The following is a 23,410-nucleotide window of genomic DNA, read 5'->3' as shown; positions in this document are numbered from 1 at the left end:
CACTTTGAAGCTTAATGTTTGCTAAATGCAAGCACATATTATTAATATGTATTACATAGCATAAAGTTTGCTTTCCTGCGTGTTTGCCTTATCGTCTGGTTGTCCCTTTTGTAATGATGTTTGCCAAGGAAGACAGAGAAGGAAGAGCAAAGAGAGACAGCTCAGCTTCTTTGTTTTAAATGAAAGCAGCACCATAGCAACACCTGCAAAGCTAACTTTATAGAGCATAGCCCAGGCTTCCTGGCTCGATTACAGGACACAAAAATTCCCTCTGAGCATTTTTCCCAACATTCACAGCCTTGGGATGAGCACCTCCATGTTCCTCCAGCCCCAGGCCAGGATCTGTCATGATCACTGGACCATCTCTTACCTGACACATTGCCTTGTTTAGACGCCCACCCCCATTCACTAAATATTTGTTAAACCTGCTTGGGTGCCCAGCTTGTACCTGAAGCATATTTGGCTTTTGAAAAGGCCAGAGACTGTGAAGTAACAGGCTTTGCAACTAGAAAACCATCTGAAAATGTCTCAGGATGACTGGAGGCCTCTCCCACACTGTTCTGTGATGGCTTTGGAAACTCACCTCCAGTACAAACTCATTGGCAAACATGGATGACAGAGGGAAGGTTGGGTGAAAAACGGGGAATCTCCAGAATTTTGCATCTCCCCCTACATCTTGGCCAGTGTTTGGTAAGCACAGTGGGCTACTGCATGCGGGCCCCATGGACATCCCAGTTTTGGTCCTCACATAGTCAGCCACAGGTAGGCCAGACAACACTGCAGAATATAGAAAACCCCAGTCCAGCTCAACACACACTTTCCTGGGCTCCCTGTTATGAAAGAGGAAATGCTGTCTGGAGCTTGAATAGGGCGAGATCCACCCTTGAGTGCAGGGGGACTTTATGAAGTCACCTGATCTTTTGCTCGTGTCCCTGCCAGTAGATTTAGTAAGAGCCTGAAGTGATGCCCTGCAGGTTCCTTATATAGGGATGTAGTGAGAAACAGGGTAGGTAGCCTTCAGTGCACAGCCTGGCTGGTAGAAGGTTCTCAGTAAAAGTGGAATCTGTGTAGCATTCACCTGTCAGGATGTGGTCAGCATTTTGAAATACCAGAAACATTTGTTCTACCTCCTCTAAGAAGCCTGTATGCCCTGTACCCTGCATACAGGGTATAGAGAGAGCAAGTGAGGGCCAGTGTTTCAGCCCGTCAGTCCTGAAGTTGGAGAGAGAGTCGAGTCAGAGCCACGCCACACTGCTGTTCGCTATTGCTGGTGTTGGCAAGCATTCTAGGTGGTTCCCCCAATATGGAAAATCCACATCGGTTCCCATTTTTTTTACATTTCACACCATGATTTTCAATTTCCCTGAGTCTGTGTCTCCTAGCCAGTCTCCCCAACATTCTCACTGAAGCTCCCTGGTGTCTTCTGTCCTTCCTGCCAATTGTTCCCAGAAGCTCGCCTCCGAGTGGAAACCGGAAATCAGGCTCCCATCCGGCAGTGACCATGTCATGCTCAAATCCCTGGACTGGAATGCCGAGTATGAAGTATATGTGGTAGCTGAGAATCAGCAAGGAAAATCCAAGGCAGCTCATTTTGTGTTCAGGACCTCAGCCCAGCCCACAGCTATCCCAGGTACAACCATGTCTGTTTTCTGTCTCCCCCCGCCCCCCCTCCCCGCTTGGAATTAATGCACACAAGCCGCGCCTCCTAATGCGCCTGAACAACCCTGACAACTTGCTTGCTTACAGCCATCCTCATGACTGGTTGCTCATGCCAAGCTTAGTTTTGCCTTATCCCCGTCTGTGCAATGGGTTGACATGTACCAGACCCCCAGGAGAGTTTTACCAAGCATCCTGGGGAAAAGGTCCTGTCTCACTTGGCCTTGAAAGGTCAAAGCTAACCAGTCTATGGGACTCCCTCAGATGGGAAATGCCCCAAATTTTGCCTTGCCTTAGATGCTGGTTGAACAAGGATCCTTGATGAGACTTTCTCTGCCATCTGCATTCCGTACTAGGACAACATAACTGGCTTTACGCTGTTTTTATGTGACCCTTGCTTTAGCTGTACAACCATGGTCTATATCTCTTCTCTCTGGTGGCCCCAAGAGAAGGAGTAGATGGCGCCCAGTTAGCTATAAGCTTATCTGTGAAGGGCCTCTGCTGTGCTAGAGACAAACTGAACCTCTCGGGATGTAGCAAGTGGAAAACATAGATACGGGGACACACCATCAAAGAGAGGGCAGCCAGTCTGCTAGACCATGGTAGCAGCAGTGCTCCTAGGACATGCAGATTTGTCTCTAGGATCCAGGACCAACTCGAGTGTGGGAATAAAGTGAGAGCTGTGATTTCTGGCCCATATGCCTCTCACAGTCCCTTTAATTAGGCAAATGCCTCAGCATTCTTCAGCCATCACTTCGCCTTTCCAGAGCCAGCCAACTGCCAACCACAGGCAGGAGAGATGGTCATAGACCATACAGGTGCAGCCTTTTGAAGAGTCCCCCCCATCCCTGTGCTCTCCTATGTTCAGGTGTGATAGGGAGACAGCCTGGGGCAGGTCCCTCTTGCCTCCTGCCCTGTCTGGGGAGCTTGCTTAGCTGCTGACCTCAATTGTCAACCTTGTTCCTTCTGGGAAAGTCAGGCCAGAAAGGGGACAGGCAGCCTACCCTCTAGGGTTATATGTGCCAAAGTGGGTAGCAACAGATTGAGAGCTTTGTGTGTGGTTCTTTATGGTTGAGTGTGAGTGTGTGTGTGTGTGTGTGTGTGTGTGTGTGTGTGTGTGTGTGTGAGTCGGGAGGTGTGGGTTTTGTATGGGACCTCCAGCCAGTTGGCAGGTGAGTTTTGAGGTGTAGATTAGAAGTGTCAATTGGTTGATTGTACTTTGGAAAGGCCTTTCTGGCTCAGGCTAAGGTCCTGTGTCTCTACATGAACTGGAAGAAAGTTCTTGCATGTGGCTACAGGAAGTTGCCCTCATTGTGGCACAATAGGATGTCCAAATGGAGGTATTTCCTTCCTTTCCTCTGTCTCTCCTTTCTTGTGTTCTTTGGTTACTTTTCCCTTGAAATTGAGAGTGTCACGTACATGCATGTCCAGATCCATGCTTTTGAGTCCCTGAGGATTCAGGGAGTAATGAAGCTTGTGTTAAACCCTTTGCAACAGGCCATAAGCTGGTTCTTCTCCAGAGTGAGACTTGATGAGCAGCATGCTTGGGTGTGCTATGTTTCCAAGCTGGCCACTGCTAGCAACTTTACCTTCTAGGTTTTCAGTGTTAGAGAGAAAAACGCTAGGGAGTGCTTGAACTTCAGAGGCTTTACAGAATATCATCCAGGCTCTCACTAGAACTAGACAGGGTTAGGAGGACTTGCCTTGTCCGCAGTGATTCTGTGCCTGCTGTCCAAGTGCTAAAGAGACATGGCTCTGGTTGGACCATCCTAGCCATTTTATTGGAATTCAAGAATAAATCCTCTTTGCATTACAAGATGTACATTTGTGGTCAAACTCTGTGGTGGGCAGGGCAGTGGAAGGTGAGCTGTTCAACACCCTTATGCCTGCATGACAGTTGGGCTTGCGCAATAGAAAGACAGGTCTGCTTCAGCATTCCAAACTCCCCGTGTTCTGACCATAGTGCAGCCCTTCCCTGCATCTCAGTCTCCATAGCCAAAAACCTAGACACAGAAGAACACACTCGTTGCCTGCTCCTAAGAGGCTTCGTCCTAGCAAGAGGTAACACTCTCCTGCTCTGACCTTGCTGTTCTACTGCAGAGGCTCCTGTTCTCTCACTTTAATTTCATTTGCTCGCTGGCCCCAGCCCCTGAATTAACCTGCTGTGCTGCTTCTGGCATTGCTGAGCTGCTGACCTGGCCTATGATGTTGATAGAGCACTGAACTCCTCTAACTTTTGTCAGCCTAACTTACTAAGTTGAATTAACCTTGGATTCTTGTTTTTTCTATATTTGACCTATTTTTCCTTTCTTTTTTTATCTATTTTTTTTCCTGTTTCTGTCTCTGCCTTCTCTTTCCTCCCCTTCCCACACCCTCCCTATGTCCGTCGTCACACTTGTCACCTTGGACGTCACTGGGACATCCCCACTGCCACATTTATGTCTCAACAACCACCTTTCCTCTGGGACCCATTGCTTGACATCTGCAGCCACCTTGGGAGGAAGTTCCACCTCCTACACCTTGGTCTCTTTGCTTTTCTCTGCGGTGACTCTTCTTTTGCTCTGTTAGGAACTTGAACACAACACACACACACACACACACACACATACACACAAATTATATTTGCTTAAAAATCTCAGTTCCAATGAAAAGGATCAGTTGTCCCTCTTTGAAAGAACCTCACAGGACCACGTGCCCAGCCACAGCCACTGAGCACACGTTCTGTGTGAACAAGAAAGGCCTTGGTGGTTGGAAACAGATTCACCTCGAGATTTTGTCATTCAGTGATACTTCTCTGTCACTTCTTATGGAGTCTGTCCCCTTTTTAACAGCAGTTAAAAAAAAAAAACAAAGAATTGAGAAATCTTTCTTCCGATACTATTTTTTAAAAACAATATTATGCAAGGTTCATGGAGACATTTCTACTCCCTGATACTTGTGTTTTTCTTGCTGTTCATACCTAAAATGCAGCAGAAGAAAAACTCTAGCCTTCTAAAGCTTGGTTCCAATTGGTAAGGTCGCCATGTGTGCCCCTTATCCTAACACTGTGCCCGCCGCCGCCGCCTTTCAATAGGTAGTTAGCTTCACCTACATTTAAGTATTTAAGTGCCCATGTTGAAAGAGTCACACGTGGTGAGTCGCCTAAGCACTCTGCTGACCTGATAGGCAAATTAAGTCCCTTGTTGCCCACGAAGTGAGAAAAGGCAAAATTCGTCTCTTTTCCTGGAGCTGATGAACATTCTGGAAGGTGCTTTACCACTGGTATCAGTCTCAACACCTTCTGCTGTCTCTGTGAAGAAGGCCAATCTGTGATGTGCCCAATAGGAAAGGGCTTTGGTGTCTGGCTCCCAAGAGCTAAGTCTTGTGCGGCCCAGTAGGAGGCTTCCTTCAGATGAGCACTGAACCTCCAGGCTTTGGTGGCTGTGTTCTAGCCATGACCTATATCATCACCAAACAAGCACAGTATGCTTGGCAGTTTTTAAGCATCCACTGTGAGTCAGTCAAACACCCCCCCCACACACACACACCTTCCCCCTACATGCTCCAAAGAGCACAAGCAAAGAGATTGCAGGACACACTCCTCCCCCACAGTGCTAATAAATCAGCCAGTTTGCCTGTCAGCACTTCCAAAATGCTCCAGCTTCCAAGGGGTCTCCAACACACTTTAAAAACTCTTATGATAAAGCCAGGAACTCCCGTTGCTGTTGTGCAGTTCACCGGGAACAGGAGGTGGGTGTGTCACAGTCGGATGCATGAGACCCAAGGCTGAAACCCCGCTCAATAGTATCAGCCTATGAACTTTGAGATGAACCTTCTAATGCATAAAAACTCCCCCCTCCCCTCTCATGGCACCTGTCACTCTACCTATCTCATCTCCAACCATCTCCACAGAAGTTTAATTTATGTTCTTTTTGGTTCTTTACCTATTTTGTTTCTGCTTTTTTTTTTAAATGCTCAAAGACTAGCCTTTCCCTTTGGGAATACAAATGACCCTGAGTTGTGGTCTGCAGGCAGAGCCAACTGTGTCGCCACCTACGAGGGTCCCCAAGTGTTCATCACAGAGGATCCACACTGCTCAGAAGCTAAAACTGACAGTGCCTCTCGCTCAGATATGAACCTCTGCTCAGGACCCTCGGCCTTTTCCCACCAGCTCAGTGAAGCAAGACGGCTCTTGGGCACAAGGGCAGTATAACAGAGAAAAGAACGTGATATAAGCATCACATGTCAGTTAAGGAAAGCAACAGGGAGGGCAAAGAGGTCCCACCATTGTCCTCTTCCGATGGCCCTGGTTAGATGTCACATGCATTCACTCCAAGGGAACTTGCTGAGAGAGTCTGTCTTCCTCAGCCCCATCACCGACCCACTCACAGGGAAGGGACAGTGTCAATGTTTCTAAAGGGACCTTGGGAGATCAACCTAAATGTCCAGAGCCGTAGCACAGTCCTGTGCTCTTAGTAGACCCGGGGCCCAGCTGGAAACCTTTGGGTGTATTACAGCCAGCATGTGGCTTGTAATGGTGTACCCTACCAGAGACAGCTTTACTGTGCACTAGACCCTGCCAGACACTGGGGCCCTCCGTGAAGGCTGTGGCTCCTGGACCAGCCAGGAGTCTTTAAGAAAGCAACCCCCAAGTATCCCCAAGGGAGTGAGCTCATCCCCACCTCTGCACTGTGTATCAGTACAGGCCAGACCATACACCGTGTATCTGCTATAAGGGTTCTCTGCTCGTTTTTGGAATATTTATACAGCAGGTTCCGATCATGTTTTTTCTACTAATAAGAATGCTAATGTCATTGTGTAGATAATCAGCAAGACTTTATGAAGTTTACACCTTTGCATTATTAAAGGATATAACAGTTCATGTAAACTCAACAGTGTGTTTTGATTTTCTTTGATTTTTTGTGTCCAACACAAGTGTCAAAAACCTTCTCCCTCCACCTGGTGTGTGTTTCGTAACTGCTTACCAGGAGAGATATTTAAATTGGCCCCTACTCTTGGTGAGAAGGAGAACTCTAGTCAAAGGCATTTCCTCGTGAAAATCATTTTGCCTTTCTAAATGATCTTGAGGGTGTCAGGATCTGGGCTGCCTGGGAGTCCCCAGCAGACAACGGGAGAGGAATGAGCCTTTGCAGAAATGGGGAGGCAGTCACTCTGAAGACCAGATCAGGGTGGCATGTTCCACGAGCTGCAGTGCTATATGCACATACACACCCGTGCACACGCACTCATGAATATCTCATGATACATAGAAACTGACAGAAGCTTCTGTGGACACGCTGCATTTTGTGCACAGCCAACTCCAGGAAGGAACAGGCAGACACACAGGGTATATAAGGAACCTAACTCACAAGTTCAACCAATTTGGAGGTTTGACAGTCATAATGGAGCCGGGACTTCTGCACCTGGGAACGATGATGCAATGACTCAGACCCAGCTGGGCACCTGGAAAATATGAGATCCATCTAAAGGCATAAGAAAGCAAATATATGTGAGTTCCTGCATTGAATGCCAAGCTCTCAAACCAGGAACCACAGAAGAGACAGTCTCAGCCAGGCACTGCTTGGGGCAGTTTTTGCCTAGAGAGATGCTGGAAAGCTGCCCCAAGAAGCCCTCTTTATGTGCAAGGCACTTAGTTGTGTTTTCAGTATACAAAACCAACCCAAACTGGATTGAATATATTGCTGAATTTCTAATTGAGTCAATGAGTCACCCCTTCAGTGCCCTTCGACATCTGAAGGGTTTTTTTTTTTATTTTGTTTGTTGTATTGTGTTTTGAGTTGTTTTGTTTTTTGTTGGGTTTTTTTTTGTTTTGTTTGTTTGTTTGATTGATTTTGCTTTTATGACCTGTTCAATAAGATGAGGATCTAGACCTTGTCCTACTAGTTTTCTTGGACTAAACTACCCTGTAACACCCACAAGGATGTGACTGTCTCCTGAGTCCAGTGCTCTTTAATTTGTATAAAGCGTCCTCTTGTTTCCATCCCTCCGTCAAGGCCACCATCATCCCCTCCAACTTCAGGAGTACTCACTTGCTGTAGAAGGAAGAATCAGTCACTGGAAATGGTGGGCTGGTAGCCCCTTCATTCAGGAAAGAGTCTTTGTTCTCTCTCTCTCTCTCTCTCTCTCTCTCTCTCTCCCTCTCTGTCTTTCTCTGTGCATCTACATCAGACCATGTCTGAAACACAAAGTAGGTGGTGACCCCTTTGGTGACATATCCTGGAATCAGGCATGAGCCACTGGAGTTGAGGGCAGGGAAGACCTAGGAATGTTGGCCCTCACGTGACCCAGTTTTTGACCCTCATCTCCCCAGTGATTCTAGTTCTAGAATGAAGAACCCCATATGCTAAGTATATAAGAAGCCACCCAGGAACCCCACTACAGATAGAGAATTTGCTGTTTAGTGTTAAAGGGCATTTTTTTAATTAAAAAATGAAAATCACAAAGATCAATAACTAAAGATGGCGACTACCAGCATTTCAGTCTTATAGAAAAAAAAGTCCCTCCTATATACACTGTGGAGATTGGCATCTTGGAAACAGTATCATGGGTGGAGCTCTGTACAGCTCCAGTTTGAAATGAGGTATTTGTGGTTGAAAAGACATTTGTAGACCATCTCCAACCCAAGGCCTCATTCACGGGATTACAACATCTCTACCAAGAGCTTTTCTTATCTCTCCTTGATGCTTCCAGAAACAGAGAGCTCACCAGAAACACAGCTCCCAAGACAGCTTGCTCTGTTTGACTTCCTATGTTTGCCAATCCTTCCTGTGGGCCTGTCATCTGTCCCACCCCCTACCCTACCTCCTTAGTAACATCTACTGGCGCTGTAAAGAAATCAGGTCCTTTATCCTTCTTGTAACACACAATTAAATTTTTGGAGTGATGTTTTCATCTCCAGGCTGAAGACTCACCCAACAAATATCCTGTGAGCCTTTGTCTTAAGTCATGGTCACCCTAGCCACTGGTGAGACAGAGGAGAGAGTAGGCACCTGCTGGGGTGCTCCAGAAAAGCCATGCAGAGAGGGTATGCATATAAATACCCAGGGAAAAAAGGGGTGCAGATGGTGGCAAGAAGAGAATAGGGCAGAGTGGCTTGGTAGATAAAGAGGACAAGGTAGATCTCCATGAAGGTAGCACGAGACCTGAGGCCTGTTAGACAACATACCTACACAGTCAGCCCGTCCTGGGGAGATGACAGGCTGGCGTGTTCATCAGGCAGCAAGCAGACCAGCCTGGGCTGGAACACATTCCTGAAGGTCAGACCCTGCTTTACAAGGGTCACTGGGGGGTGGGGGGAGGGCTACATGGAGACCACACATGTGAGACCAGATAGGCCGAGAAAAGCTTTGATCTTTCTGTCAAATGAGAGGGAGACCACGGATCCACTTTTTTGCTTATGTCCCATTACAGTCTATACCCTTGGACACCTCCCTTCAAATGTGCTCAGAACTAGTGAAGCTTCCAGCTGGTTCTGCTGGGCCCAGAGCAAACTCCGTCCATCTCCTCATACTCAGACATGCTTTTCCATGTTCTATTTTTCTCTCTTTGAAAAGATGAGTAGTCATGAGGCTGGAGACAGGGCTCCGGAGTCAAGAGATGAGCAGCCACTTAGGACTGTATTTAGGTATGGAGTTCAAGATAAAAATCATTGCTGTTGACATAGGCAATGGTAGCTCGTGCCTGTAATAAGAATACTCAAGAGGCTGAGGCAGCAAGGTTCTCATAAATGTGAGGCTAGACTGAGCTTCAGAGTAAGGCCCAGACTAGCCTGGGCTACAGAGAAATAACACTTACTCTCAAGAAACTTTTTAAGTGTGCCACTAAGTGTGAAAATTCATAGGTAACACTCCCCCCCCCCCCCAAAAAAAAAAAAGCTACTTAGCTCTTTCCTCATGAAATGGGCACTTGACACCTATCAGGTGTCAGAAGTTTGAGGTCAAGATGACTTTCTTATGCAAGGAAACCCCTTGGGATCATAAAGATCAAGGAGATCAGGGCATCTTCTTTTCCTTCACATGAGTGAGGAAAACAGAGAAGTTCTCAAGCAGGCACTGGAAGAACAAGCCCCTCTAACTGAGGGCTGAGGCCAGGGACTGCTTTCCCAAAGCCCACATACCTGGTACCTAGTGTTCTTTACGCATCTTGGGCCTTCTCAGAGATACCAACTGGAGTATGAAGGATTAGAAAAGTGAAGGATTAGAAAAGACCAGCCCAAAGTCCCAAGGAACAAAGAATGGGAAGCAAATCAAAATGCCAAAGAATGAAAATGTTTCTGAACCTGAGGTCTCCTCTAGCTCAGGCCCTAGGGCCCCTTGAGGCATTGGTACGAGCACTCTCCTCTGGCATTCTGGGCTAGACCTGAAGTTTGTAATTAGGAACAGTGGAACGCTACAACCCCTAGAGAAGCACTACAGTAGCTGGACAAGGCCTCCCGGTATAGAACACGGCCTACGCAAGGAACAGAGAGTGGAAGCCAGGTGTGATGGTACACACCTGGAAGCTCAGCTCCCAGGAAGTACAGGCAGTGAGATCCCGTCACAAATAGCCAACATTATTAAAAGAAAAATGGCAGCCCACAGGTGGTACCACTTATCCTGAGTTGCCCATTCCTCCTTGTCTAAAGGGATGGCATAAGATTAGACTGGCAGACTGTTGGACCAGGCTTGGCCATCGGCAAAAGATAGTGAGCCAAGTTTGGTATGGAAACAGTTGGGACTAATTCCTAAGAACTGTCAGCTGCAGTTCTTGCAGGAAGTCCACAGACCTGGGTGTTCTTAATCCCTTCAGGGCACAGGAAACATCAGATAGGGTCTAGGGGTGGAATAGAGCAGCACTTGAAGAAGAACGAATGAGAAGGACCCATATGTTAATCTGAAACTACTGTCCCCACAATGACTTACAGAGGCAGAACGCAGCAACATTTTGCCGCCCACAATACCACCACTGATGAGAATCACCTCAAATCTCCTCCTAGAAAACTGATGTCAGTGGGGCCACACAGGGAACTCAGGCAGAATCCGTCTGAGAGAATCTATAGGCCAAGGCATTGGAGGACTACTGATGAACACCAGGAGAGCTAGACTGAAAACCCAAGCAGAAGTAGGAGGCTGGGTGCTGTCAGGATGTGAGAATGTGACTTTGTGGACATTAGTCCTGTGCGTGGGTATGACTGTCTGTGAGAATGTTCGGATCTGGGTAAGTCTACAGGTTTTCCTGAAGCCTGATCCCAGAATGCTGGGCTCCCACATGGTGAGTATTCCCAGACCCTTCGCCTTACCCCTGGGGCCTGGGGAGGCTGCTGTGTCTCCAGGGTCACGTAGGTCACATGCAGCCTCCTGGGACTGCATGAGAACGGATAAACTGAGCCCCAGTTCCCTCAGAGTTAAAGTCCTTTGAACTTACTCTTCAAGAGGGGAGAGGAAGTTGAATCATACTTTGGACATCCCACTGCGCCTGACATTTCCACAAGGCCCAAGACATTCCTGGGAACCTCATATGGGACCATGTCTGTTACTGTGCCTGGAGCCCACTGCACAGCCTGAAACCAGCAGCCACTGCCTAACTCCCCAGAAAACCATTTTGCACTGGTCCAGAGATACAGCAGAGCCCTCCTGGGTTCAACTTACTCAGTATCCACCTGTCTGGGAACAGTCTGCTTCCAGGATTCACAAAGGCCAGTTGAACATATGCTTTAGGAAGGAGGTTCAGAGTTGGGGAGGGCAGGAATGAAGATAGAGATCACAATCCTCTCTCTCATTATAATTTGTGGGAGCCTCCATGTCCGCTGGGTGATATGAGGCTACCATGCCCCATCTGAAAAGTGGAGAGAACCTCCTGTCCCTACACCAGGCAGAAGAGGCCCTGAGGAAGGTGCCACTGGTTACAAATGCCTTGGCTTCATGCTCAGAGCCCTACCTCACTCCCCCCCCCCAGGGACAGCTGTTCATAAGTTCAGGGACTCAGGGTCTTACCCCACCCCAGGGATGGCTGGTCAAAGGGTCAAGGGGTTCACAGCCAAGCCTGTTAACCACCAACCATTTCTCTCCCACTTAAGCCAACGGCAGCCCCACCACAGGCCTGAGCACTGGTGCCATCGTGGGCATCCTCATTGTCATCTTTGTTCTACTCCTGGTGATCATGGACATTACCTGCTATTTCCTGAACAAGTGTGGCCTTCTCATGTGCATTGCTGTTAACCTGTGTGGCAAAGCTGGTCCTGGAGCCAAGGGGAAAGACATGGAGGAGGGCAAGGCCGCTTTCTCGTGAGTGCAAACCCATCCTGTCAGTGGGGTGTAGGCTCTGCCCTAGCCTGAGGCTGGGGCTTAGTGCTGTGCCACCTGAAAGAGCCATGGTGACCTCCCCTTTAGCTATTGTTTTCACACATGAAAACTCTGAGTGGTAAAATCATTGAAGCAAATCGCTCTATGCATGGGTTTAAAAGGAGGCGGGTGACCAGTTTGAAAAGCGGTGTATCAGGCCCATCCTAGGTTATAAAATCCCTGATGAGGTCAAAAGGCAGGGCTTGTCAGAATTAAACCAGAGGAGGAGCTGTGAGGGAGGGAACCAGCTTTGGAGGGATGCATTTAATCTCTCACTCATTCATTTACCAGTCAACAAATACTTCGCTTGCAGCTACTGAAGGCAAGACCTGGTTTCCTGCCTCTAGGGTACCAAAGGGAGAAACATGAATAGAAATTCCTCTCTTCTTAGAGGGTTTGCATTTGAGCACTTGTCTGCACTGTGCTAAAAATCTTACATTTAGCTCTCATGATTAGTTAAGGTATGCACTGTTAATTGTTCTAATACACAAATGGGAGAACTGAAGTCGGGGTGAGGTGGGGTGATTACCTTGTATATAGGGACTATTCTGATGCAGACAGGAATCCAGCTCCCCCTGCCAGCCATAGGCCAGACCTGATACCCCATGTTACAGGTTCTTTCTTAGAGATCTCCTGAAGCCACCCAGGGCTCTAACCAACAGAACTCTCTCCACAGGAAAGATGAGTCCAAAGAACCCATTGTGGAGGTCCGAACAGAGGAGGAACGGACCCCCAACCATGATGGAGGGAAGCACACAGAGCCCAATGAGACTACGCCACTGACAGAGCCTGAGTACGTGGACTAAGAGGCACTAACGCTTCCTCAGATCCCCAAATCCAACCTCATCACCCTACCCCAACCTTCCCTGCTTCTCCCCCTTGGCTCCTGGCCAAACATGGAAGCCAGAGCTTTGGAGCCCTGGGTCAGAAGACCTTCCAGCCAGACAATGTCTGAACCCACTCTCCTGAGAGAGAAGACATTCTTATTTCTCCTTGAGTCATGGTGGGTGCAGAAGTGGGACTCCAAAATTCCACACGTATTCTAGGAATGGCTTTACCTCATTGAGAGAGAGGACTAGCCCATTTCATTTAGGTTTATCAAAACTCTTGGGGACCTGGTGAGGTTCCCTGGGCCTCTTCCACTCAGAAACCTGGGAGCTCCTCGGGGGGGGCTCTGGTCAGCCATGTTTGTAATGCCCACTAGGCTATCAAGGACCTGATAGCCTTGAAGAAAATCTGTCTCACAGGAGCATAAATCTGTGGCTGGAAGAGCCACAGACACACAGGAGCCCTGGTCCTCCTCATCCTGGCTTCCCCCATCCCTGCCTAGGAAGAATTGTAAGTCAGCTGGACCCCATTTCTTGGGGCTCCGAAAACCTAGAGAGGTAGATGACTGACATCAGCTGCCTTTTCTGGAGTGGAGATCTGAGGCAGCCCAAGAGAACTCTAGACAGATCTGTAGGGAACCAGAGCCCTGTACAGAGAGCTGAAGGGGCATCAGCATGGAGGAAGATTAGCGGATCCCTTTGAGACTGCCACGTTCTTTGTTGTCTCCTGTGTCCTTTTCTGCCCGCCTGGGGCATGTACTTCCTCTTCGTCCTCGTTTCTCTGTGGGCCCATGTTCCTGCCCGTGTATGGTTGCATGCCCACCCACAGTTCCTCTCCTTGGCTCCTATCTAGCTTCTCTGTCATGTCTCAGCTTCATTGTCTATTCTCTTTCTACTTCCTGTCCTCCCCACAGGCTGCCTGCTGACACTACAGCCACTGTCGAGGACATGCTGCCTTCTGTCACCACCGTCACCACTAACTCTGACACTATCACCGAAACTTTTGCCACTGCTCAGAACAGCCCCACCAGTGAGACCACTACACTGACTTCCAGTATTGCCCCACCAGCCACAGCTGTGCCGGACTCAAATTCTGTGCCCACTGGTCAGGCCACCCCTTCCAAGGGGCCTAGTGTCACTGCCTCGTCCTCACCCTCAGCCTCAGCCCCAAAAGTTGCTCCTCTTGTTGACCTGAGTGATACCCCAACCTCAACTGCTTCTGCTAGCAATTTGTCCTCCACTGTCCTAGCTAACCAAGGAGCTGTTCTAAGCCCTAGCACACCTGCCAGTGCCGGGGAGGCCTCCAAGGCCCCTCCAGCCAGTAAGCCTTCCCCAGCTCCAACCCCCACCCCAGCCGGGGCAGCCAGCCCCTTAGCAGCAGTAGCCGCCCCTGCCACAGAAGCCCCCCAGGCCAAGCAGGAAGGCCCCAGCACCAAAGGCCCGGACCCAGAGCCCACCCAGCCTGGCGCCGTGAAGAACCCACCCGAGGCAGCCACAGCCCCTGCTAGCCCGAAGAGCAAGGCTGCCTCCGTCAGCACCACAAACCCTTCCCAGGGCGAGGACTTAAAAATGGACGAAGGGAACTTCAAGACCCCAGATATTGACCTTGCAAAGGATGTTTTTGCAGCCCTGGGCTCTCCTGCTCCTGCCACTGGGGCCAGTGGACAAGCCTCTGAGCTTGCTCCTTCCACTGCAGACAGCGCTGTGCCACCGGCACCAGCAAAGACCGAGTACGGACTCTCTTTGTCCGCTGTCATTGGGTTGTGTCCTGTGGTGGTGTGTGTTTGTGCTGTGCTATGTCCTCCTTGTTTGATGTGTCCTCAGCCTCTTGCAGGGCTTCTGTGAGACAACTGTCAGCCAGGGGCGTGGGACAAGGCGGAAGCACAAGTGGACAGGCAGTGGGATGAGTGAATCGGCCGCCTGCTGGATAATTAGGCCATGTTAATTATGTTTCACCTGTATCATCTTAGCTGTACTTCTGTTTTCCCTGGGGATGCCTTTGCAGTAGGGTCACTGAGGAGCAGAGTTTGAGGAGGCAGTTAGGAGGCCAAGGTGCTGTTATTTGCCATCCTGGACCCATAGTGTGTGCTATCGAGGACCAGGCCAAATCCTCCTGAGAAAGGGACCATGCTATTCAGGAAGAAATAAGGTAGCCCTGGTGAGGTGATGTGCAAGGAGAGTGCCGCCACAGACAGCTCTATCACACACTGGCTGCGAGGCCCATTCTTCCCCTACCCAGACCTCTCAGACACTCATGTCTGTCTCCAAGTTCAAGTTCTCAACCTTCAGGTGTCTTAAATACAGTGGAGTCAACCGATAGCTGCACTTGCAGCAGTGTGTCTTTGGTACTGGCCCTTCCAGTCTCTTGTAGTAAGCAGGCCCACTCTAGCCTCTTGCCACTCTGGTAACAGTACTTTCCCAGCCTACTCAAGACGCCATAGAGTCACCATCCTGAAACAGTGTGGGATGAAGATCTGGGGGCAGGCACAAGAGAGGTGCTTTATGGTAGGGATCCCTGGAACTGGTACCCAAAGAAGGGCCTGGGGCGCCCCACTTATAGCAAGCTGAGCCACTGTGCTTCTGCTTGTCATGGTAAGAGAGAGAGGGCCTCATTCTTCTCTTCTCCTGCCCCAGGTTAAAATGGGCTGGGGCCAGTTAAGTCTGGAGGAGGAAATGATTGTTATTGACTAGTGTGTCTCTGCCTAGCTGCACCTTGGAATCACTTGGTTGCTTTTAAAGTCACTGTACCCAGGGTTTCTGGGAACATGCCCCAGGCGTGAAGCATTTGAAGAACTCTCAGGTGATCTCAACTGTTTCCAGTGTGCATGCACAGTTGGATGTTGAAGCTGCTACTGAAGCCCCTCCCCTCCCATGTGGCATAAGAAGAGGGGTGGGGAGGAAGACAGTATTTGCAGAGCTGTAGGATGTGGTCTCAGCAACACTGTTTCTGTTTCTCTGCAGGAAGGGTCCGGTAGAAACAAAGTCTGAGCCCCAGGAGTCAGAAGCAAAGCCAGCACCAACTGAAGTCAAGACGGTCCCCAACGATGCCACACAAACAAAAGAGAATGAGAGCAAAGCATGATGGGTACCAAGCAACAAGCAAAGATCAAAATAAAAAGTGACACAGTGGCTTCACCAGAGCATCCCCGATCTCATACACACACACACACACACACACACACACACACACACACACACACACTCATTCCTCTAGTGTCTTTTGCCTTTAAAAACAACAAAAACAGATAAACATGGGATCGCCTTTTTGTAGGTTTCTAGAAAGGGCTCCTTTGTTTCACATTCACTTGTTAAAAAATAAAATGAGACAAAAAGGTTAAACCCACAGCCAAACTAGGACACTCTGTTCCCTGAAACCATTTAAAAATCAAACAAAAGGACCCCAAATTAAGAATCTAGGAAGCTCAGAAAGAAAAAGGAAAAAAAAATCTAGGTTCAGGAAGGCTGCAATTGGTGTTACCCAATTGGCACAGATCAGTTTCAGAAGAATGCTTCCAAGAACTCAGACTAACCGAATGAACCCAGTCCACAGTTTATTTTTATACTTTCAGTCAAGTTGAGACTGTAGAACCTCACAAATAAGTTATACTTTCTGTTCACTTTGTATTTGTTCTGTATGCAAAGTGTGGCACTCTAGCTAGCTGCGTTCAGTTCCCATGTAGGCTCCTGTTCCTAGGAGGAATGCCAAATCGCAGCTTATTCAATTTCTTTTGCTTTTGTTTTTCTTACATTGTTTCTTTTCTTTCCTTTTCTTCCTCTCTTCCAAGTTTCCTTTCCAGTGTTTACAAGTTGACACGTTTGACTTTGGTTGTGTTTAATGTCTGTGTAAAATAGCTGCCCCCAACCCTTTTTTCTTTAAGCAACAGGTACCCCGTAGAGGCAGGTAGAATCCTCCCAGGTTGCTTTTAGCACAGGGTGAAGGTTACAAAAGATGATTGTTTACAGTGGCTCTACTCCACTCCCCCAGTTCTGATTCATTGCAGTTTTACCTGTGTCAAACTGGGGTGAAAGCCCCCTCCTTCTGGAATGATTTTGCCTTTTTTTCCTGTTTGATTCTGTTGCTGTTTCTTAGGGGGAGAGAGGGAATGTTAGACCACTTTCTGATTAGCTGCCACCTGTGTCTGTGACACTGGGCCTGCCTCCAGGTGTCTGCACACCCTTCCTCTGAAGGGCCCTTTGGCTTTGTTGAATGAAGCAGAGAAGATTGTATAGTTGGGGCTGGTCTTGGTGAACACACTTTTTTTTTTAAGCCCAAACACCCCCTTTTTGTAGAAAGCCAAATAAAATATATACATACCATTTCCTTTAGAGCCCAGAATCTAGATTTGAGCGGAAGAGCACGTGTGCTTCAGGGAAGTAGTGTCTCCTTTTGGAAATCTGTTGAAGTAAAATGACATTGGCCTTCTGTTCACTTAGACGACATTTGTAAAAACAAATACTGTCTGGAGTTATAATAAAACTTTCCTGGATCAGAAACCAAGTATGGGGGGAAACACAGAAACTTTCAGGGGATGGGAGGGAGGGAAGGGAAAAGCCAGCCCTTTGTATAGAAATTTCGCTTTTGTTTTTCATTCTTCTTTAGAACCGCAAGCTTGTGCACTGTGGATGCGTGAATATTTTAGTGTGAAACGTGTTTTTGTCATAGTATTGAAATAAAACTTCAACATAGTTTGGTTGTGGAAGGTATAGCAGATAGTTCAGAAAAAAAATATTCAGGAAACAAAAAAGAAAAATTAAAAAAAAAAAGAAATCCCAAAAGGAATAGAAGCCTTTCAACAAAGGAAATGAAATACAATGACGCTGATGAAGAGGACACTAAAGCCAACAGACGTCCATCCGACAGCTCGAGTTCCTTTCCCAAGTACAAAGCAACAATAGGTTAGGGTGGCCAGACGGCTCCCGTGTCCGCTTTGTGGGACACACACCCCAATGTTCTGACACTTCTGCAGTGTGATCAGTGGCGATGCTAGATTATAATTTCAAACTGTGAAAAAAATAATGGTCTTGTCATTTGCTCAATGTGGGGTTATTTTGCATTTTCTCAGCTCCTGGGGATGGAAATGGAGGATCCCAGAACACTCAGACTGGTCCCTTTCATTCCAGGGCCTGCACAGATCCACAGTTCACATGCACAGGTCCTCAGGAAGAGGTATTGGGAAGACGTTAGAGAGGGCAGGCTCATAACAGAGTGGGAGAGGTGGGCAGCACGTACGCCAGAGAGGTCCTAGGGCTGAGGGCCAGACTCCTCTGGCCACAGCCCGTCCAATGGAATTCGTTTTCCATATTGTGAAGTCAGTGGCTTGACCAGCTAGGATGAGGGCACACAGTACCTCCTGGAAATGGTATATTTCACTCTGTTTGTGGGTTGAAAAATTGAGCCCAATTCTGATAAAAAAAAAAAAAAAAAAGAGTCAGAGTTATGGCCATCCCCAAAATAACATGGCCCAGGGTGGCTCACCTCCAGAACACTGGCCCCACCATTAGCTGGAATTCAAGACTGTCCACACTTTGATCTGCCTTTCTCTTTATACATATGTTTGTCTCAGCATGCATAAATTTTCTTATTTTCTTCTTTTTCTTTTTTTAATAGCAGTAATCTCTCTAAAATCAAAGAGGAAGACAGCATATTACCCACCTGTTTTATCTTTTATGTGATGAGATAAGCACTTACAGTTTTCTATTTTGGTTTCTTTGGGTTTTTGTTTTGTTTTGTTTTTAGTTTTTGGAAGGAGGGATGGACTCCACCAGTTTCAATGTTGCTGTGTCGTATGTCTATGTGGCATACATATGTATCACATAAAGACCAGCATGGCCAAGTTCTGTGGGAAGGCCACCCAGGTGCCATGAGTGGGGTCTCCCAATCCTGAAGGGCCAAGGTGTACTCAATAAGACTCTATGTTCTCACTTTTCTATGGAACCTCCCACGTCCCAGGGTCTCACCCTCAGCTGTCCGTCTGGATGGTGGTGATCACACCTCCATTAACATCCTTACCTAGCATTCTGTACTTCGGGGGCCTTCTCTCTTGTTATAAAACTTTTTACTGAGTGAAACATCGACACCACCTTTGTTTCCATTCTCACTGCTGTAAATACTGAGTACTAACTGAGAATTTTGACTTTGCATTCTGTCAGAATACTTGTGTTCAATAAAAATTGAAAGAAAAAAAAAAGGCAACTATTGTCAAACTGAGATTTCTTTCTGCTCAGTGAGAGAGAAGTATGTTAATAAATATAGGTGTGCATGTGTTCTAGTTTTTGGGTTTTCTTCGGTTGGTTAGTTGGTTTTAGAATAGGGTTTGTGTAAGCAACCTCACTGTGTCTGAGACACATGAAATAGCTCAGCTCTGTAATCCTGGTATCCAGTAGGCTGAGGCAAGAGAATTGCCATGAATTTGAATTCGAATCTACATTGCTGTGAGTTGTGAACTACACAATAACTTCCAGGTCAGCCTGGGCTACAGTGTAAGGCCATGTCTCAAAAACAACAATAAGAACAACAAAAAATGTGTGTGTGTGTGTGTGTGTGTGTGTGTGTGTGTGTGTGTGTGTGTGTAAAACTATCTTGAGTTCATGTTGCCTCAATAGTGGTTTTTTTCCCCTTTTTCTTAACTTTTGTTTTATGGATTGGTAGAGGAGTTCCTTCTTAAAGGCTCCAAACCTGAGATTCGAAAAGACTCACTCAGATCCTGGTTCTGTTGCTTCCTAGATGACCTTGTTAGAATTATTTAATCTTCCCAAGGCTCAATTTTCTCTTTGGCTAGACAGGAAGTCCCCAGGGAATAGATGTCTATACTGGTTGATGAACAAGGCAATGTGTGTATGCCCGGCATAGTGTTTCCTTGGCTCATAACAGGGACTCAGTAAATAAGAATTAGTGCCGTTGGCATTACTGATATGCAACACCATCAAGCATAGTTGGAATAACAGCCAACACCTGAGCTTCAGACTCACAACCGTGAGGTGAATGCATGAAGCATTTTCCAGAATAATGGATGCCTCCCTCCTGCTTGTTCTGCCTGTCAGCGTTTGGAGGCATAATTCAGCCCTGAGAATGTTTAAAGCAGCCAGAGTGCATACTCAGGATTCTCTGGCTTCTGCTGCCACCCGACTGTCTGCAAACAACCTCTACAGTTAGAAGTGTCCCTTAGACTATGGAGCTGGTTCCCGAAGGATGCCCTGGCTGCAGGGCTAGGATTGAGAGTGTACCAAGAGAGTTACCAGGGCATAAAATACAAGCAGGTACTCTTTCAGGGATTACTTTGCCCTTGTACAAATCTGACGGTGACATCTCCTTCAATTGGTGTCCAAGATGCCAGGCTCACTTGCTTGTTCTGATGAGATCAAACCTCTTCAGTGGGTGCACCTTGGACCTTTTCTGTTTTATACCCTAATACAAGTCACATGCATCTGTGTCATTTCTCTCAGCACAAAAGTCCCAGCTTCATATGTTAGTGATGGGTGGGGAAAAAAAATCACAGCTCATCCAGAACTGGAAAAGACATGAAATGAAGATTGCCTCCATTGACCCATGCTTTCAAGAGCTTCCTTCTTCCAAGTTGTTTTTCCCTCGGAACCGCTTAAAGTATTGAGCATCTGCAAAAGATACAGTGAGCAAATCAGCTCTGGTGGGAGCTACCTTTATGTATGAGAGTAACACCACACACAAACACACACAGGGAAGAAGGGAGAGAGAGACTCCTAATATAGTGATTTTTCATAAACACTATCACTCTGCTTTTCCTTCTTCCAGACACATGGGGGCCTTGTATTTCCCTTCTCACTTCAACGTAGGTATGACTTTCTAACTTACTTTAGTTAATGAAGGATAAACAGAAGTAGTGTGTGGCACGGCTAGATAGACCTCTGCCATACTGTTCTTTACCCAACACAGCAGTTGGCAATACCACAGGCAGTCTGAGCATCATGACTTACGCTCAGAGTGAGGAATGTAAGCAGGAGACCCATGACAGGCATAGCATGTACACAGGAAGGAAATGTGCTCACAAATAGTTAAGAACAGATCTGAGTACGAGAGTATGTTCAGATGTTTGGTGTCAGTTTTGCTGATGTAAATGGTGTGATGTGCAAATAAGAGAAATAGTACTGTGTAGAAATTGCTGACACCCTGTTGATAGAGAATTCTTTGGTTGATTTGTGTTGACATTATGTATCTATAGTTAGCCTATGGTTCCAATACACAAATGGGTGCATTTCCAATCTAAATATTGATTGATCTGATCACTTGTATTAGGAAGGATTCTCTAGAAGAACAGAACCAATAGAATGTCTCTCTCTTTTTCTCTCTTCCTCCCTGTCTCTGTCTCCCTCTTCTCTCCCCTGTCTCTCTCATACACAGGGTTTATCGGATTGGCTAACGCAATAGGAACCGGGCAGTCTTAACAAAGCCCATCTGCACACTGGAGGAAGAAAGGACCAGATGCGCAATCAAAGAAGCAGGATGCTGGGCTGTTCCGATCCAATGCTAAAAGCCGGGCACATCCCTGGAGAGGGGTTGAGTTCATGCTGAAGGCCAAGGAAGCTGGAGTCTTCTGGCAGCAAGCAGCAGCAAGAGACACATTCACTCAGGAAAGAAAGAGATCTGCTGGCCCATGCCCTCCTTGTCCTTTTCCTAGCAGTCACTGTCCAGTCTGTAAACTGTCTCTGGAAACACCTCACTAGACACACAGGTGCACTCCATCAACCCTGGGTACCTCTTGGCCCATCAAGCTGACAGCCCAAACCAACTGTCTCCCGTTCCTAAGCAAGGAAAGGTGAAACAAGATAGATAAAATTTAGAACACCACTCATGAATCAAGGGTGTGAATGAGTTCATTGGTTTGAGAATAAGTTCGGTATGTGATATGTATTTTTTAGCTACTGTCTCTCTCTCTCTGTGTGTGTGTGTGTGTGTGTGTGTGTGTGTGTTATTCACATTGCAATGGGTGCAGAAATGTCCTACTTTAAATTTAATGTGCATTGTAAATATTTATTTCATCACTTTATGCACACACACACACACCTAATCTGTGGCTCTTACTGACTTTACCAGTGTGCAAACACTCTCAAGATGGCTAATGCACATCACTAGTCTTGAGTTAGAAACATTTGCACTGTATACTGTCACTATGTAATATTTCCCTCACACAGGTACATCAGCCATAAATACCTGCAAGGCTGTAGGTTACAGTAATAGGCAAAAAGAATAATTTAGTAGTAGTATTATAATTAAGAAGTAATGCATAGCTAATTATACATTTATTTCATTTAGTTTTTAAAAAATGGCTATATATAACAACTAGTTCAGAAATTTCCTGAAAATTAACAATTGGCTTTCAGAAGCCAGTACAAGCTGGATAACCCCTACGTTGTAATCTACTTAATTTGAGGACTTGTTACCATGGCACTATTTAACCTATTATTTTTCAAAGTAAAGGAACAGTGCTACAGATTGCAACAAGAATAATGCTGAAGGGCTGAGAAATGCCATTGTTTTGTTCAGGACAGCAGGAGCAGAATACTGATCTGAAAGAGGAGAGGACATAGACTATGCAGTCATTTAAAAGAGCGCGTCTCAGACAGAGGAGACAACCCATGCAAGAGGCCTGCAGTGGGGACCTAGCTGCTGTCTGTGAGGATAAGCAAGGTGGCCATTGTGGTGAGATCAGATAGCAATTGATGATCTGGGGTGGAGAATAAAGGCACAAGAAGGCGAGAGGTGACCAAGAACTAGATGGCACAGCCAACAGAGCGTGGTTATGTTTTTTTGTTTTGTTTTGTTTTTGTTTTTGTTTTTGTTTTCTTCCTCCAAGTGAGTTGGACAGCCAAAGGAAAGTGTAAGCCTAAGTCTGACCTGACTAACGTTTTTAAAATGATTGCTGACTGCTGGGGTGGGTACCAGTCTGCAGAAGGGCAAGAGAGGACCATGGGTAACAATACAGATGGGATGAGATGGTCCTAGAGGAAGAAAGGTGGACAGTGGTTAGGCTTTAGTTATACATGGAGAGCAAAGCCAGGCACACTGGACAAGGCAGCTGTGGGTTTTGATCAAGGCATCAAGGGTAACTTCTAACTGAAGGTGCTGACCATTGAAAGACGGAATTGCCATTTACACTGCAAAAGGAATAAAAGAAAGACAGGCTCGGGGGTGCTAGATCTAGAAACTTTGAATCTAAGATACCTGCGGACCCCTTTGAGGAGATTTTGAGGTTTAGAATATGAATGCAGTCCTCACAGTTAGAGGACACCATTGGCAGAGGAACCCTTCTCTACTGACTCCTTCCCTTGATCGTGTAAAGTGGAGAGGATTCTCAAATGAATATGAACTGAGGTTTATTAAGATTACATTAAATTTCTGCTCCAGCCAGCACCATTGTCAAAATTTAATCTCCATCAAACTAAGATTCTACATGTCTTCCTAATTTTTTTTTTCATTTTTAATACAAAATCTTAATTGGCAGCTCAGGCTGAACTTAAACTCATCCCCCGCTTCAGTCTCCTGAGTACTGAATTAACAGGCCCGCATCTCACCCAGTGCTAACCCTCTCTAATGCTGCTGATAGGACCCAGGTTACCTGTCTGTGATAATTAATT

At 46.8% G+C, this 23,410-nt stretch overlaps 1 protein-coding gene across 18 annotated transcripts in view; it reads left to right on the top strand.

Annotated features, from left to right (window-relative positions):
- Positions 1 to 18,990, top strand: part of Ncam1 (neural cell adhesion molecule 1) — a 300,416-nt gene extending 281,426 nt beyond the window's left edge. For 4 of the 18 annotated variants that reach the window (XM_055622349.1, XM_055622346.1, XM_055622344.1 and 1 more), the window contains 5 exons: positions 1,453 to 1,630; positions 11,711 to 11,918; positions 12,652 to 12,768; positions 13,717 to 14,532; positions 15,764 to 18,990. In XM_055622349.1, coding sequence (XP_055478324.1) covers positions 1,453 to 1,630; positions 11,711 to 11,918; positions 12,652 to 12,768; positions 13,717 to 14,532; positions 15,764 to 15,884 — 1,440 coding nt within the window. In that variant the 3' untranslated portion in view covers positions 15,885 to 18,990. Of the gene's footprint in view, positions 1 to 1,449; positions 1,631 to 4,144; positions 5,412 to 11,710; positions 11,919 to 12,651; positions 12,769 to 13,716; positions 14,533 to 15,763 lie in introns of those variants that run through there. The other 14 variants (XM_055622348.1, XM_055622345.1, XM_055622343.1 and 11 more) reach the window with 4 other exon arrangements.
- The last annotated feature ends 4,420 nt before the right edge of the window (positions 18,991 to 23,410 follow it).

Source organism: Psammomys obesus, unplaced genomic scaffold, assembly GCF_907164565.1.
Source record: "Psammomys obesus unplaced genomic scaffold, mPsaObe1.curated_primary_1811, whole genome shotgun sequence".
In the NCBI taxonomy this organism is placed as follows: Eukaryota; Metazoa; Chordata; class Mammalia; order Rodentia; family Muridae; genus Psammomys; species Psammomys obesus.
Note: the sequence above shows the minus strand (reverse complement) of the source record. Positions and strands in the feature narration are given on the sequence as shown.